Source organism: Peromyscus californicus, unplaced genomic scaffold, assembly GCF_007827085.1.
Source record: "Peromyscus californicus insignis strain IS unplaced genomic scaffold, ASM782708v3 Scaffold_2__1_contigs__length_46816999, whole genome shotgun sequence".
Taxonomy (NCBI): domain Eukaryota; kingdom Metazoa; phylum Chordata; class Mammalia; order Rodentia; family Cricetidae; genus Peromyscus; species Peromyscus californicus.
In genome coordinates this window covers 31,559,323-31,576,111 of record NW_026294540.1, presented here as the reverse complement: position 1 = coordinate 31,576,111, position 16,789 = coordinate 31,559,323, and the positions used below count along the sequence as shown (strand labels likewise).

At 49.4% G+C, this 16,789-nt stretch overlaps 1 protein-coding gene across 2 annotated transcripts in view; it reads left to right on the top strand.

The window, feature by feature from the left end:
• Sdk1 (sidekick cell adhesion molecule 1) overlaps positions 1 to 16,789 on the top strand; it is a 970,126-nt gene that overhangs the window by 872,199 nt on the left and 81,138 nt on the right. For both annotated transcript variants that reach the window (XM_052754191.1, XM_052754192.1), the window contains 2 exons: positions 9,209 to 9,312; positions 14,309 to 14,379. In XM_052754191.1, coding sequence (XP_052610151.1) covers positions 9,209 to 9,312; positions 14,309 to 14,379 — 175 coding nt within the window. The remainder of the gene's footprint in view (positions 1 to 9,208; positions 9,313 to 14,308; positions 14,380 to 16,789) is intronic.

The window sequence follows — 16,789 nt, the reverse complement described above, 5'->3', positions numbered from 1 at the left end:
GGATCTCAGTCACTTGTCTCCCTGCTGTGACGAAATGCCTGTTGGAAGCAGCTTAGGGGAGGAAGGATTGACTTTGGCTCACAGTTTGAGGTGGTCCATCATGGCAGTGACAGCATGGGGCAGGAACTTGAGGCATCTAGTCATGCTAGATGGTCAGGAAGCCACTCACATTCATTCTTCATTCCAGAACCCCACCCCCCGGAATGGTGCCACCCACACTCAGGGTGAATTTTAGGACCTCGATTAACCTCCTCTCAATGATGCCCTGCGGGCATTTCCTGTGGCTTGACTCTAGGATGGTCCTAGAGTCTGTTAGTTGACAGTGTTAACCATCACACTGCATTACCTCACTGACATGATGGCCTTTTCTTACATACTCAGGTTTGATGTGTGTTAAATGCCTCTCCTCCATCTCCCTGCTTCTCCCCCACTATGTCCCCTTCCTCTTCCTATCATATGTGTTCTGTTACCCTCCCTTCTGTCCACTCCAAAGTTTCCTTTTAGCCTCCCATGGACCCCTTTATAGTTTCCTGGCCTCTACCCATACTTACTCCCACACAAATACACATGTATAAAAACATAGGAGCTAAGATCTGAGTATGACAGAGAACATGTTGAAATGCTAATAGAAAAGTAATTTTTTAATTAATAAAAAAAGTAAAGATATTGGAGAGGAAAGGGCTCCTATTAACCCAAGGGCCACTACTCTGAGAGTCCCTACCGTGACACCCCTCATCCGGCTCACAAAACAGGAGTCTGTAGGGCCAAGGAGAAGCCCCACTGAGAGCCCTGTCTCTGTTGACACTTCCCACACCAGGAACCCAAAATCTTTAGGGCCCCTCCAGATGTGCTGCACCAAGGCTCAAGGACTTGGGAGGCAAGAAGAGCTGTGTCCCAGTACCCGCAAAGGTAGATGCTGGGACAGAGGCAGTGAGAGGGGGTGGGTGCTAGAAGTGAAGGCCAGAGAGACACCCCTTCTGGTTGAGGTTAAATAGCCCACCCCTTTGTCTCGCCACAAGATAGAAAGAGCAGTCATGTTCTCCAAAGCCTTCCGAGTAACCACAGACATTGTGTTTGGTAAGGAGAAGCTCGTGTTCAAACAGGCAATTTCACTGGGTCCAGAGGAAACCTATCAATTTCCTAACCGGCAAGAACCAGAATGGAAGCCAATCTCAGACAGTGTCCTGAGAAGCTGTTTTATCTGCTGCCATGGTGTCACCCCTAATAATCCTAGCAGCTAAGTTTACTTTCCATCTGCCTCGTGAGATCTAGTGAAGAGACAAAGCTGGACTGTGGAGACCTAGTGGCCATGGCTGTCTGTTCAAGTGACTGTGGTCCAGAGCACAGCATGAAGATAGGATGAGAGCTGCTGGCATCATGAAAGCCTGTGTGGCAACTGAGGCTGTGGGACTGTTAATGGGGAATATTAGACATAATAATGGTAAGATGGTGATACACCTGCAGTGGGTGGTCCAGAAAGGAAGCTGACTCTTGCTTCTCTTCAGAAAGTGCAGCAGGTGCCTTAGGGAAAAGGGCCATGAGGTGGAAGGAATAACATTAGATGGAAACAGTACCATATGTGGAGATCTGGACATGATGGCGCCTGAGAGGGAAGGAGAGGCTTCCTTGAAACCTGAAGATGAGCTTAAGAAAGATGGTGGTGGTGCCCGCCTTTAATCCCAGCACTCGGGAGGCAGAGCCAGGTGGATCTCTGTGAGTTCAAGGTCAGCCTGGGCTACAGAGTGAGATCCAGGACAGGCACCAAAACTACACAGAGAAACCGTGTCTCGAAAAATCAAGAAAGAAAAAAAGAAAGAAAGAAAGAAAGAAAGAAAGAAAGAAAGAAAGAAAGAAAGAAAGAAAGAAAGAAAGAAGAGAAAGAAAAATGGGGTATGTGTGTGTGTGTGTGTGTGTGTGTGTGTGTGTGTGTGTGTGTGTGTGTGTTTAGAGAAAGAGCGGGAAACAATACAGCCTGGTAAGGGATGGCAGGGGTAGGGTGCAAAAGAGACTCTTTAGAGAACAGCCTTCATCAGGGGGCTGGCAGGAAGTTTCATATCACATGATTTGGTTCAACAAAACATGTGACAAAGCATGGCGGATCCAGGCATTGGTTAGGGTCCTAGACTGGGGGCACGGCACAGAAAGGTTTTAATGCTCCAGACCACAGAAAGCCTCAGAGTGCTGAGGTTAACTGTCTGGGGTATAGGATCTAGCCTTTTCAGAGTGATCACTGCATTTGAGGTGTGGGCCTGGGTTCTAACAGAGGGGCTCCAGTTTCCCCTGAACTCAGCCTCAGGGGTGGTCTTGGAAAGGGGATTCAGACAGGATGGGGTAGTGGCTCAGTGGGGTTTATTAGAACAAGCAAGGAAGCAAGAATATATTCTTAGGACCAAGCAGAGCAGCACCAACCCTCTTGTCCTAGCATGGGCTCCATATCTTTCTTTCTGTTCTCCCCTTCTCTGTGACTTCCCCGGCCCGGGGAATTTCAGGAAAGAGGCAGGCTTGTCATGGAAGCATGCTTTAGCCAGAATTCAGTCTGTTATAAGTAAGTATATAAAATCCAGAAATACATATATGCAGGGTTTCAATGCCCTTGAAGTTGAAAGGCTCCCTAGGAGAAAGGGCAGCAGTACTGTACACATGCTGACCAGGGAAGTGAGTCTCCCAGGAGCTGCTTTGACCCAACTACTTTCTTTGCTTGCTGTTTGGGGGCCCTGAGCTGGCCCGTCTGGAGTCAACCACCACTGCTGTCTTTACATCCTGTTTCAGAGTCCTGAGCAGGTCAACCTATTTTTCTTTATGTCCTATTTTTGGGGGGCTCTGTTGGTCAGACTCTCCAGGAGTTAGCGCCTGCCTAATAGGACCAGTTACTACCCTAACAGAGTAGGCTCCCAGAGAAACGGAACACCTAAAAGAAAGGAGGTGACACAGGGCCTTTAGGAAGGGACAGAGGCCAGGGACTGCAGAGGGCTGTGTACTGGAGTTAGGGCTCCCCTCTTCCGGGGAGCACCCACTACCATGAGCACAATGCAGCCAGTCAGAAAACATTGTGTCCAAAGGGAAGGAATGGCCACATAAAAAGCAGTTTATAAACAAGTTTGCTGGCCCCGGGTCCATGTGAATCTTCATTTCTTCCTCTGTAGAACTGTAACAGTGCTGACGTGCAAGTCCAGGTACATTGGCTGGGGTATTACACATGGGTTTCAAGGTCTTTGTTCTTCATGATGCAAATAACAAATGTGTGTGTGTGTGTGTGTGTGTGTGTGTGTGTGTGTGTGTGTGTCCTATTTGGGATGCAACCCAGCACCTTGTGCATGCTTTGCTATCTATTAATTAGCCCCTAGCTGGATGATTCTGGGCAGGTGCTCCACCACTGAGCCACACCCCCACCCCTCACTGGGGGATTCTAGGCAGGTGCTCCACCACTGAGCCACACCTCCAGCCCCTCACTGGGGGATTCTAGGCAGGTGCTCTACCACTGAGCCACACCCCAGGCCCTCACTGGAGGATTCTAGGCAGCTGCTCTACCACTGAGTCACACCCCCACCCCTCACTGGGGGATTCTAGGCAGGTGCTCTACCACTGACCACACTTCAGCTCCTCACTGGGGGATTCTAGGCAGGTGCTCTACCACTGAGCCATGGCTCCAGGCCTTCACTGGGGGATTCTAGGCAAGCACTGTGCCACTGAGCTACACCCTGCCTCCTTTTTACTTTTTGAGACAGAATCCCACAGGTGGTCCAGGCTCCCCTTTAACTTAAGTTACTCTGTAGCCCAGTGTTCTAATTTGGTTTCTATTGCAAGGATAAAATACTGACTAGAACAGACTTTTGGAGGGAAAGGTTTGCTTTAGCTTACAGGTTATACCCTATCATCAAGGGAAGTCAGGACTGGAGCTCAAGGAAGAAACCAGGAGGCAGGAACGATAGAGGAACAGTGCTTACTGGCTAGCTTCCCTGACTTGCTTAGCTACCTTTCTTCAGGCCCACCTGCCCAGGGAAGATACTGGCCACAGTGGACTGGACCCTCCTACATCCAGTAGCAACAAGAAAATGCCCTGTTCCATGTTCACAGGCCAGTACAATGGAGACGGTGCCTCCATTAGGCTCTCTCTTTCCAGGTATGTTTGGGTTTGACAATAACTATTCCAGGGAGACAAGCCTTGACATTTGATCCTCCTGCCTCAGCATCTTGAGTAGATCCCAAATGTACAACATCAGGCCTAGCAGAATACTTAAAAGGTAGTTTCAATGCCTTATAGATAACTAGGTAAAAGCAGCAATGGACAGTGTTCAGAATGTTCAGGATCCACGCAACTTACATTCTAATGAAAATGAACCAATGATTATGCAGGTCTACTTATATTTCTAAGACCCAGAATTTAGCCCTGAAGGAGGGACCCTGAGCTGCAGGCTGTGTCTTGCCCACCCCCGCAACTCTTAACAAAAGACTTTGGCAATGGAGATAAAAACACACACGTGGGCATCCGCAGGACTGGCACACACTGGGTGCTGTGAACCTGGCTCCTGCGTTTGCAGAGCAGCAGGTGTAAATAGAGTTTTGAAAGGGCCCTGCGCTATGAAGTCTGAGTCTTGGATAATTCGGAGTAAGAGCTGAGGTAACAGTATTATCTCAAAATTGTGCCTTAAGCCTGTGCACTGTCCGAGTTTGGAAGGTGAGGTGTACGGAATGTACAAAGGGCCAGTGGGAGTTGCCCGTAGTGTGGAGGAACTTTATCTCACCCAGAGAGGCAGAGGAAGACAACCTTCCAGAAGAGCATTTATTCATTGTCTGCTGTGTGCCAAGATCGTTAGATCCCTGATGGTGATTCAATGTTCACAAATGATCTCAGGGGCTCTGATCTCCATTTTCACAGGTGAACAAAATGAGATCGTAAAAACCAAACGACTCACCCTGGCTGGTAATGACAGAGCTAAATTTGAACTCTGCTTGGCCAGCCCCACAGTGGAGGCTTAGGTTGTCCTGGAAGAGCAGAGAAGGGTGTGGGGGAATTTGATGGACAGATCTTTCCTTCCTTTATCAGAGAGGCCTTAAGATTGGCCTGGATGCAGGATGGACCCCGGCAGGATGGAGGCATGGGCTGAGACTGAGGCAAGAGGAATGAGGGGGGGGGCAGCTATGGTCAGAGGCAAGATCTGAAGAGTGGGCGGGGCCAGAGGCATTTGCACATAGGACGGTAGTGAAGTTAACTTAGAGCCAGGGTTCGCTCCCTGGACACCCTGTGTTTAACCTGCCTGTCTACTCCAGGCATCCTTGGTGAAGGAAGTCCCAGTAGACCCTGGCCTACTGCAGGCTTCTGTTTCCTGCCCTCCTTCGCATTCAGCCTCACTTGTCTCTAAGATGGTCTGGTTCGTCCAGCCACCTGCCAGCTATCACTTACTGCACACGGCTCTCCGGGCTGAACAGGGCTCCCAACACAGGTATGGCAATGGAGAAAGCGTCCTTCGGGAGCATGCCTCGTAGACCTCTCAAGGGACACCAGATTCTTACTCTGTGTGCCGCTGAATATGGTCTCAGCTCTCTCCAGTCTACATGTAGGGCAAGTGTCCTGCTTTTTCTGTTTTTATTTCTGATTTTACCTTCAAGTCTTTTCTTTATTCTTGATAATTTTGTGCATATATACAAGGATATATGATCATGTCTACCCTTCCAACTCCCTCACTATCCCCCCTAACACATCCCTTTGATGTGTGTGTGTGTGTGTGTGTGTGTGTGTGTGTGTAGAGAGAGAGACAGAGAGAGAGACAGAGAGTCAGAGAGACAGAGACAGAGAGAGATCTCCCACTAAGTCCAATTGGAGCTATCCCTATGTGCGTGGATGTGGGGCCATCCACTGGAGTGTGGGAATCCCACCAGTGGCCACATTCTCAAAAAAGAACAATCCTCTCCAGGGGATTCAACACCCTCTTCTGGCTTCCAAGATATATCTATACATGTGGCACACATATATACACTCAGACCCATACACATACACATAATATTAAAAGTAAATAAATCTTTGGGCTGAAGAGATGGCCCCGTGGTTAAGAACACTTACTGTTTTTGCAGAAGACCCGGGTTCAGTTCCCAGCACCCACATCAGGTGGTTCTCAACTGCCTGTAATTCTAGTTCTCGGGGATCTGACATCCTCTTCTGGTTTCCATGGCACCTGAATGCACATGGTACACATAAACTCACGCAGACACACACACACATATACATTAGATAGATAGATAGATAGATAGATAGATAGATAGATAGATAGATAGATAGAAAGAACCTTCTCTGGCCAAAGTCTGTGGGTATAAACACAAATATTTAGGAGACACTTGGAGAGCATGACCATTTAGGAAAATAACAATAGTCTAGTCTCTCCTAGGGTCTAGGACCTCCTCAGCTATGGACTTTTGAACAGGATTGTATTATCAGGCATGAAACTCCCCCTTGTGGAGCAGACCTCCAATCTAGTCAGAGTGGCTAGTTACCCCATAACAGTCAGCCACTATTATACAGTGGCACATCTTGCCGGGCAGGCCAGCATTGCAGCATGTGACATGTGTCCTCTTCTTCTGCCTTCCCAAGAGGATTTGGAACATCATTGTCACCATAATGTATTCATTTCTTTAGCAAAGTGTTAGGAACATCTCCAGGTGCCTAGCATAGTTCTTCATGCTAGAGCGGCAGGATACCCTCAGGCCACCCTGGCCCCTGTCTTTAGGGATGTAAAGTGACAGTGTGGCCATGATAAAGACGACAAAGGAGGGCCAAGGATGTGGCTCAGTTGGCAGAGTGCTTGCCTAGCATGCACAGAGCTCTGAGTTCCATCTCCAGCACCACATAGATGAGGTGGCAAGTGCCTGCAATCCCAGTTCTTGAGAGACGGAGACAGGAGGATCAGGAATTCACAGCCCTCTTCAGGTACATAGTAAATTCATAGCCAGTCTTAGCTACAGACTCAAAAGAAAAAAAAGAAAGAAAGAAACAAGAAAGGAAAGGAACAGGGCAATAGGACATCCGGGACAGTTATCATGTGATGAACACTTTCTTTAGCTTTTTAATACCTGAAAAATAATGATGATAACAGCTGTGCATGTATGTGTGGGTGGGGATGTGTGCACATGTGTATGTAGGTACAATCACACATAGGTTAGATGAGGATGACATCTGTCAGTCTCTATCTTATTCCATTGAGATGGGGTGTCTTACTGAACCTGGAGCTAGTCTGGCAGGGAGTAAGCCTCCTCACCCCCCACCCCTGGCAATCATCCTGTCTCCAACCTCTCCTTCCCCCCAGCACTGGGGTCACACACACACACACACACACACACACACACACACACACACACACACACAGCCATAAGCCATGTGGTATTAGGGATTTGAACTCGGGTCCTCTCCATGCTTTCACAGCAAGCATTCTTACCCACTGAGCCATCACCCCAGCCCCATTCCAGCCCTTTTAAGTGAGCACTTACTACAGACTCTCCCAAGTGCCTCATCTGATGTGATTCTTGGGACAGCTTCTTGATGTCCATCTATTAGCAGCCCAGATGAGGAAGTGTCCTCAAAGTGGCCTGTCCAAGCATGGCTGGGACTGAAGAACTGGAAGGTATACTTCAGAGCCCATATTTTTAGGAACCCCATTCTGCCTTCAACACAGGAAAGAAGTGGGTAGTTAACTCAAGTGTGGGCTGCTCGGCATGTGAGGCTGGGAAATGACAGGGGACAAGCAGGCATTTATCCCCGAGACTAGACACAGTAGCTTCTGGGAAGCCCGGAACAGGTGGACGAGGTTTGTTTGAGCTAAACAAAAGCTGTCCTCAGAAACCACAGCAAAGATCATTCTAGGCAGCGGGCCTTCAGGGGACTTTTCAGTTAAGCTGAGTTAAACCAACCAAGACCAGATTCTCCTGGTTGCTGCTGGCGAGGCCAGGCCTGTAGTGTTCTAGGTATTGACAAGGCCAGACTGTTCCCAGGGCTTTTAGTCATGCGTCCCTTCAGGCTTTAGAGAAAAGCTATCATCCACTGTATCCAGAGGAAAAGGGGCACACAAGTGCTGATCCTGGAGTCTATGTAAAAACACAGTTCTCTCCTCAAGGGGTAGGAGAATTTATTCCGGAGTCAAATACAAGTGGCCATAGTCTAGAAATACAGATCCAGGCTACCCCAAATGCCATGTTCCGATGTGGTAACCGGTTCATGGAGTTTTTGCAGTAATAACCAGGAAAGTCCTAAGTCAGGTAGAAACCACAGGTAGGCAGGTTACAGCAGAGCGGGGAATCTCTGTACAGCTTCAGGTGCTGTCTGGAGACATTCTTAGCCAGAGGCCCCCTTGTACCTTCTGAAAGGATTTGCCTAGAAGTCACATGGGTGTTAGATCAGACACAGAGGTGGGTATAGACGGCTGTTTAGAGGGCTGATGGGAGCCCAAGATAGCTCCTTCCCTGTATGCAACGTTCTAGAAATTCTAATCAGCCAAGCAGCCATGTCGACGGGCTTTTTCTTTTCTTTCCTTTTCTTTTTCTTTCTTTCTCTGCCCCCCACCCCACCTCCCACTCCCTGGGAACTGAAACTGATTATGGGTTTTCTAAAGAATAGAGCTCATCTTGGAAGCCACCATTTCCCTATTGTCCCATTTCCTGCCTGTGAAGTGGTGCCCTGATGATCCTGCCTGAGGACTTGTCCCCAGTGCAAGCTGGACCGGGCATGCTCGCCCTTGGTGTGGCATGGGCTCAGCACCGGAAGGGAGAAGGCTCCTATGGTCATGCCTGGCTGGGGTGGGGCAGAGACATTGGTGAATTCAAGGAGGTTGGCAGCTTTGCTATGGATATGTGAGAGCTGGAAGACAGATCTTATCAGTTCTCCCCTAGAGTCCCACTGCGGGCTCTACCCCTCCATCCTTGGGCTAGGCAAGCAGTAATTTTACTGTGTAGCATCTTATTAAAGAGGAATCAAATGTCTCTGGACAAGATTTTCTCACTGATGTCTCCCTTGGTGAAACCATCTCTTCCTGGACATCATGGCAGTCTAGGGGCCCCTGAAAGGCCCTAGTAGCTATATCCAGGGAATGGTGGTTCCATCTCTCCTGGTGGCAGGTAACCCAACTTCTCAGGTTCCAGGTCAGGAGAGACATCTGTCTACCCTCTCCCCACCATGATTTTCTACTCATTACAGAGACAAGAAGTCACTGGTATCTTTCCATTGCAGGCTGAGGCCTTTCACCTCCTACAAGCTACGCCTGAAGGCCACCAATGACATCGGGGACAGTGACTTCAGTGCAGAAACAGAGGCCGTGACCACCCTGCAAGACGGTGAGCAAAAGCCAGCCCAATGCAACCACTCCCCACTGCTCTGCTGAGACCAGAGGACACCTTCCTCCCAGAAAGAGACCCTGCTCCAGTCTTGAGCAGAGAGGAGAGGTCACCAGGGAGGGTGACAAGCAGCAGAAGTCCATTAGTAACTGACAGCCTGGGGTGTTCCTACACACCCCGTGCTCATAAATCAAGGTCCCCCGGAGAGCTTCCAGATGGAATGGAACTCCCTCTGATTGGCTTCCAAAACCTTCCTCCATCAGAAATTGAATAATTAATGGGGGTTGTTAAAAATAAATGTCGGCAGGGAAGCTGGGTCCAAGCAGTTTCAGACCCCTGCCCCCCCAAGCACCAGGTGGTTTCTTCACCCACTTCTGACCTCAGAGGCACTGGGCCTGAAGATACACTGTCATCTGGATGACCTGCTCCTGGGTGTGGGGGGGAGTGCAGTGAAGCTGTAGACGGCTCTAACAGACACAGCCATCGCCTGACACATGCGATGGGAGGAGATGGATACCCAGCAACTCTCAGCTCAGCCTCAAAGCCCGGGCACTTAGTTCAGCCACCAGGGCTTTGCCGTAACTCCCAGAAAGCTCTGTCTCTTCCATTTAACGCTCCAGTGAGATGGTTTCCAAATGGGCCAGGTCCCGGCTGCCTCGCCCTGTGACCCCACATCATGTGTCTTTCCCCTACCCCGACCTCACCCCCCACCATGCAGATGCTTTTCAGAGCCTAGAAGTTTAACTTCTACCACACAAAGTTTCAGGGCACCGCAGGGACTAGCCCAGGGGTGGAAGTGAGCCCTTTTCAGCTTCCCAGCCATACTCAGATGTTGAAGTAAAAATCAATACAACAAACAAACAAAAGCCAGGTCTCACCTCAACAGCAATGGGAGATGCTTTACTTGGGGCCAACTATGAGTGATCATGGTCCAGGGGAACACGGATTCGGGTCGCCCCCAATACTGCCATGTTCCGACATGTTAACAAATTCCACACGGTTTGTATAGTGGCAGGACAAAGGACATTTTAAATCAAGAACAATTTTGAATACCAAGTAGGCAAATTACAGTAGTCTCCACTTTAGACCTCAGATTTATCTGGTGATATGTTTTAGCCTCTGAGTGGTGAAGCTAGGGGTCTGTTTGTCCATTCCAAAAGGACTTACGTCACGAGGGGGTTAGATTGCACACAGCGTTAGGCAGAAAGTGGCTCTTTAGGGACTAAGATGGCCCAAGACAGCTCAACTCTCAACCTGCAGTGTTCCAGCTCTCCTTGGTCACAGTTCCAATGGTCTCTTGATCAGCCTTGAAGAATGGTTAATGTAGATGCAGCTCTCCCCCCACCCCCCAAGAATTTAAGTCAATACAGAATTTTGCTACAAACCCAGCATCCCCACTGTGGCTGGGTCTCCTGGTCTGGTACCTGATGAGAGGGACTCTAAGCTTCCCCAAATCCCTGGAGAAATGGATCCTGTGCCTGTGTCTCCTGAAAGCTGATGAGACCCTGATGCAGGTGTCTGGGCTCAGAAGCAGCAGAGCTCAGGGAGGAACTATGACGTTGTGCAGGAAACTGGGTGGTCCAAGGTGCCTGGCGGGAGAGTTGGGAGACCACTCAGAAGCAAAACCCTTCCAATCGCTGCTAAGGATATGTGGAGGGAGAAAGTCTATCATTGAACTCACTTAAAAGTGAGGGCTTGCAGGCAGGACAGATGGCTCAGTGGGTAGCGTCCTTGTTGATCAAGCATGAGGACCTGAGTTCAAGTCTCCATCACCCAGGTAAAAAGCCCAGCAATGCTTGTAATCCCAGCTGGGGATCCCAGGGATTAGCTAGCCAGCCAGTCTAGCCAAAGTGGGGAATCTTGATATTCAACAAGAGCCCCTCAAAACTAAGGTAGAAAGTAGCAGAAAGATATCCCACTTTAACTTCCAGCCTCCACATGCTCCCCCAAAGACCAGCATGGGGCATAAACATGTACACACATGCAGAGAGCCTCCATACACAAACACACCAAAGGGGTGTGGAACAAGGGCAAAAAGTCAGCATCGAATGAAAACTGAAAAAAAAACCACCTCATTTTTATCTTGCATCAGACACAATGGAGAGAATATTTGCAATGGTATACTAATTCTTAGAAGAAAGAACCAGACACCCAGCAAGCTGCTGTCTTTGTTGAGTTATCTCTGACAAACAGGGAGCTCCGGATCCTGACAGGCGCCCAGCGACCTCAGGGAATGGGCCATTTCAAAAAAGCTATTCAAGGAACTCTCCAGGCTCCCCAGGCCCCTTCTCAACCCTTTGATATTCAAATGCGGCTTTTGAGGCCCTATCTCATCATCTTCCTTGTCTGAGACTTGCAATTTCCCTTTGTGGATGGATTTGCATTGTGTTTGTGGCCCTTTGTCTCCCTCTGTGAGGTGGAGATTGACTGGCTAGACCAAGCCTAGCCTAGCTGGAAGAGAGGGGGCCTTTGATGACTGATTAACACTTCCTACTTCCTGTGCTAGGGATGGAGCCCCGGCCTTGCAGGTGCTCACCTCAGCCCTTGCTCAGGCATTCTAGGCAGGTGCTCTACCACTGAGCCACACCCCAGTCCCTCACTGAGGGATTCTAGGCAGGTGCTCTACCACTGAACCACACCCCAGCCCCTCACTGAGGGATTCTAGGCAGGTCCTCTACTACTGTGCCACACCCTAGCCCCTCACTGAGGGATTCTAGGCAGGGGCTCTACCACTGAGCCACACCCCAGCCCCTCACTGGGGGATTCTAGGAAGGTGCTCTACCACTGTGCTACACCCCAGCCCCTCACTGAGGGATTCTAGGCAGGTGCTCTCCCACTGAGCCACACCACAGCCCTGATTGCTGAATCTTGACTCATCACACATTCCTGACATCCTTCTCTGATAAAGTAGTTTTAAACTTTTGAGCTTATGATCCTCTCCCTGTGCCTTCCAAGTCCCCAGGATCTCAAGCATGGTGATGCCTGATTCCACATTTTATTTATTTATTTATTTATTTATTTATTTATTTATTTATTTATTTATTTATTTATTTATTCTTTTTAATGACAGCTATGAGAGTTTCAAGGCTTTGTATGTGGGCTCAGCACTCAGACAGAACAGCAACTGTGTGGGGCAAGATGGGTTTTTGTTGTTGTTGTTTGTTTGTTTTTAGATGTATTTATTTTATGTGCATTCATGTTCTGCATGCATTGCATGTATGTCTGTGTGAAGGTGCTAGAGTCTCAGATAGTTGAGAGCTAGCATGTGGGTGCTGGGAATTGAACCTGGATCCTCTGGAAGAGTAGCCAGTGCTTCTTAACCTCTGAGCCATCTCTCCAGCCTCTACATTTTCTTAGTAGGCTGATATTTATCAACTGCACAGGGTTGTTGGGCTGGATAGAGGTCCACATTGACAACAGACCACTAGAAGGTTTTAGACCAGTGGTTTTCAACCTTCCTAGTGATGTGACCCTTTAATACAGTTCCTCATGTCATGGTGACCCCAACCATTGTTGTGCCCAGATCGTGACCCCCAGAGAGACCACCAAAGACGAGCATGCCGGAATGCAAAAGCAAGGTTTAATTTCAAGATATCCAAAAGCAATACAAGCCTAGGCAGGGACTTCGTCCAATACATCCAACACTGTGGAGGCTGGAGGAAGTGCCCGCCTGTCTGCAAGCTCAATTTTTAAAGGGAAAAATCACAAGGTTACATTGTTTAGGGGTGCTAGTATGGGTACAATTCTGATTGGCTCGCTTCTAGGGGCTTCTAGAAATTACTTCTAAGGGAGTGGTTGCCCGCCACCATTTCTCATTGACTGCCCTCAGGTGGGGGCATTTTTATGGTCAGTTACCCTGGAAACCAGGGAGAGGACATTCCATAGTCTGGCAGGCATTACCTCGTGACTACCTTGTGACTCTGTACTTTTATACTTCCTGGTTTCTGGAATCTGGACTGACTTGTTTCAGTAACTATTGGCCTATTCCTAGAAGGAGAAATCTTAGGCCTTAGTTTTTGGGTGAAGGCATTTTGGTCTTATTTCTAAGATGGCTCATTTTGGTTTCACACCATGAAATTATGTTCATTGCTACTTTGTAACTGTACTTTTGCTACTGTAATTGTAAATATCTGTGTTTTCCAATGGTCTTAGGGGACCCCTGTGAAAGGGTTGATTGACCCACAAAGGGGTCGTGACCCGCAGGTTGAGAACCACTGGTGACACTGGGGTCCATCTGTGTGACTGAGGACAGAGGGCCTGGAGGATTCAGCCAAGAATCAGTCGGGAACAAACCTGGAATATAAAGTAAACAGCCTGGTACACATGTAGGTGATGGAACATGTCCAGTCCTGTTCCCCTCCATAAGCCCTTATTGAAAAGACCCTTATTGCCTCACAGGTACAGCCAGGGGGCACAGAGAGGTCAGTTTAGTACACAAGAGAGGACCATGTGACCTGGAGAGCGCAGAAAGGCCTCCAGCACCTGATACATGGCAAGGCTTCTGCTTTGATCCAAAAGGAGGCTTGTCCATGACAGGGCCCAGACCAGCCTTGTTCTTCCAGAGACCAGAGCAGCTTCCTGGCCTTGCCTTCTGGCTGGCCATCAGCAGTTTCATCTCTACCAACAGTCACATCAGTGTTTCAAACGAAGAACATGGTGACCTCACTGTGACCACCTGGCCTGCTCACAGGGAACCACTGTCACCTATGGTCTTAGAAAATGTTGTCTAATTCCCATTCCCAAAGACTTGGAAGCCCAGGAAGGGTCTTGGGCAGGAGCTACCAGAGTGCTGTGGGTGGCCTGAGGGGACCCACGGGAGTTCTGACTCACCTATATGCCACAGTGGGGTTAAAGGAGGACTGCCGCGTGGGAGCCATCCTTGTTACATTAGGCAGATGAATGTGAAGGTACCTGAAGGAAGGAAAGGCACCCCAACTGAAGGGAGTCTGGCACCCAACAGAACCATTCTAACTCTGCTTTCTTCCATCTGCTGCAGTTCCAGGAGAGCCTCCAGGGTCTGTCTCAGCCACACCACACACCACTTCCTCAGTCCTGATCCAGTGGCAGGTAAGAGCCAAGGGAACCTCACTTATTTCTGAAGCACACCTTCGTGTCCTGGTTCAGTCAACCAGGACAACTGTACAGAGTTTGCACACAAGCCACACCCATGCCAAGTATGTGACTATAAGGGAGGAAACAGCCTGGTTGAGTTCCACAGAGCCCCCAGCTGAGGAATGACAGCGGGAACCTGCAGGAGAGGGCTGGTCCAGGGCTGGGCTGCTCCACACCCAGGTCTCCAGAGCTGCAGCCTATCCTCACACCAATGGGCTCACAGAGCACAGGGATGAGAAAAGAAGCGGGCCTTCTAGCCAGTGCGGGACACTCCGGAGAGGCCCTATGGCCTCGAGGGTGGGCAGGTACTGTGGGCTGTATGCAAACAGCCACTGGAAGGCCTGGTCAGCCCAAGTTGGTCTGCTGTGAGCTGGGGATGGAGAGGGTGGACCAGGTGGCATGAGACTCTTCCTTGAGGTTGATGGTGTTGCCCAGGGGGATGGCAGGTGCCAGTATGAATGCAGAGATACAAGCACCTCGGTGGCTCTGTGTTGGTCAGACTTTCAGTATGTGACAAAATAACATGGGGTGGGAGAGGGGGGACAACACAAAAGAGGGAAGACACTGAAATAACCCAATTCCAGTGAATCACAGGTCATCCTGAAACTCATTCTAAAAGAACTATTTACATGACCCCGGGGGCATGGGAACATGCTGGGTGGCAGGGGCTTATCTCTGAAGATGGAAGGCCAGGGTCAGGACTCACCTCTCATAGACACCTGCAGGTGCCTGGGCAATGAATGAGCAAGGCCCTCTGGGCAGGATGGCGTGAGAGCTGTGTGGCCCCCACTTGGTTCAAGCATCATGGACAATTCAGAGCAGAGGCCCAGGAGTGTCGGATGGAGCCTGGGGCCTGCGCTAGGAAGGAAAAGAGGGACAGGGACAGGCAACTGGAGGAGCCACCTAACACCCAAAGTCCTCATCACCCCTGCACTATGTTGTCTCTTGGTACCTAAGTGCTAGGTTGTATCTTATATTAGGTACTTTCCTCTTTGCTGAGAAAATATCTGGCACGAAGCAGGTTAAGGGGGTAGGGAGGGCTTATCTAGGCTTACAGTTTGAGAGTCAAGCCATCATGGTGGGGAAGGCATGGTAACAAGAGCGTGAAGTGGCTGGTTACACGGCACCCACAGCACCCACAGTCAGGATGCAGAGAGAGATGGATGTTGGGCCTCAGATCACTTTCTCCTTGTTGTTCAGTCTGGGACCTCAGCACATGGCATGATACTACTCACCATTAGGGACCATCTTCTCACCTCACTTATCCTAATCTAGAAATGTCTACATAAACATGCCTACAGATCTGTTTCCTATGTGATTTTAAATCCTGTCAAGTTGACAGCCAGTATTAATTCCCATGGATTCTATGAAGCACAAAAGTAGGTTCAACCTAATGGAATTTGACACTATCACCTACGGGAGGGACAGAGAAGAGGACTTTAGCAGCGAAGGTCTCTGCTGAGAGTATAACATCTTCCCCTCACCAACAGAGTCACCATCTAGTGACAGGTGCTTTTCAAGGCCACAAAAGATTTTTCCACATGTTTCCTGGTGACACTGGCAGTTCACTGCTGTATACTCAGCCTTCTCTGGTGTCACCAGTGTGTAGGGGACAGAACAAGAAGGGGTCAGCCTGGGCCCCCATCTGCCCCAATATGTCAAGGAGTCATCCATGGCAAATAACAAAGAACCTTGACCTTGGCATGCCAGAGGCCTCTCTGGATCCAGGTACTTCCTCAAACAAGCAGCTGCCATGGATGCTCCATCTCTGACATCACACATCCGCATTCCCAAGGGCCCTGCTTCAGCCCTGACTTCCATCCATGGCTGTGCTGGGAGGCCAGTAACATTCCAAGCAGAAATTCAAAGTCCCAAGTGCTGTGTCTCTTGCCCTCCACAAGCACACCAGGATTGGTCTTGCTGTCAACAGCTGCTGGGATGGGAACACAGCTCCACACGGTCCCCTGCGGCAGCCCAGAGAGGTCCCTTAATCGCTTAGGGACCTTGACTCCCATAAAGCCAGATCTTTGTTTTCAATGCAGAATGGAATTTCAGGATCAGCCAGTGTGAAGCAGAGTTGGAATCTATTAAAAGTAGACAGAGAGGCACCAGGCAAAGAGTCAGATGTGCCTGAGTGAGCACAGCTTCCCAGAGAAGGTCCCACTGCAGGGTCTTCACTGTGACTCCATTTTGGAAGCTTCTGGAATTTCATTGCTTAGTGGGTTTCTAAGGGGCCCTCCCCTTCCCTGCCTCTGTCCCCCTCTTTGATAATTGAGACCATAAGGGAACTCCAGAGACGCCTTGGGTTGGGTCATATATAATCTGATAGTGTGAAAATGAGCTGCAAAGGCTGTGCAGGGGGGTT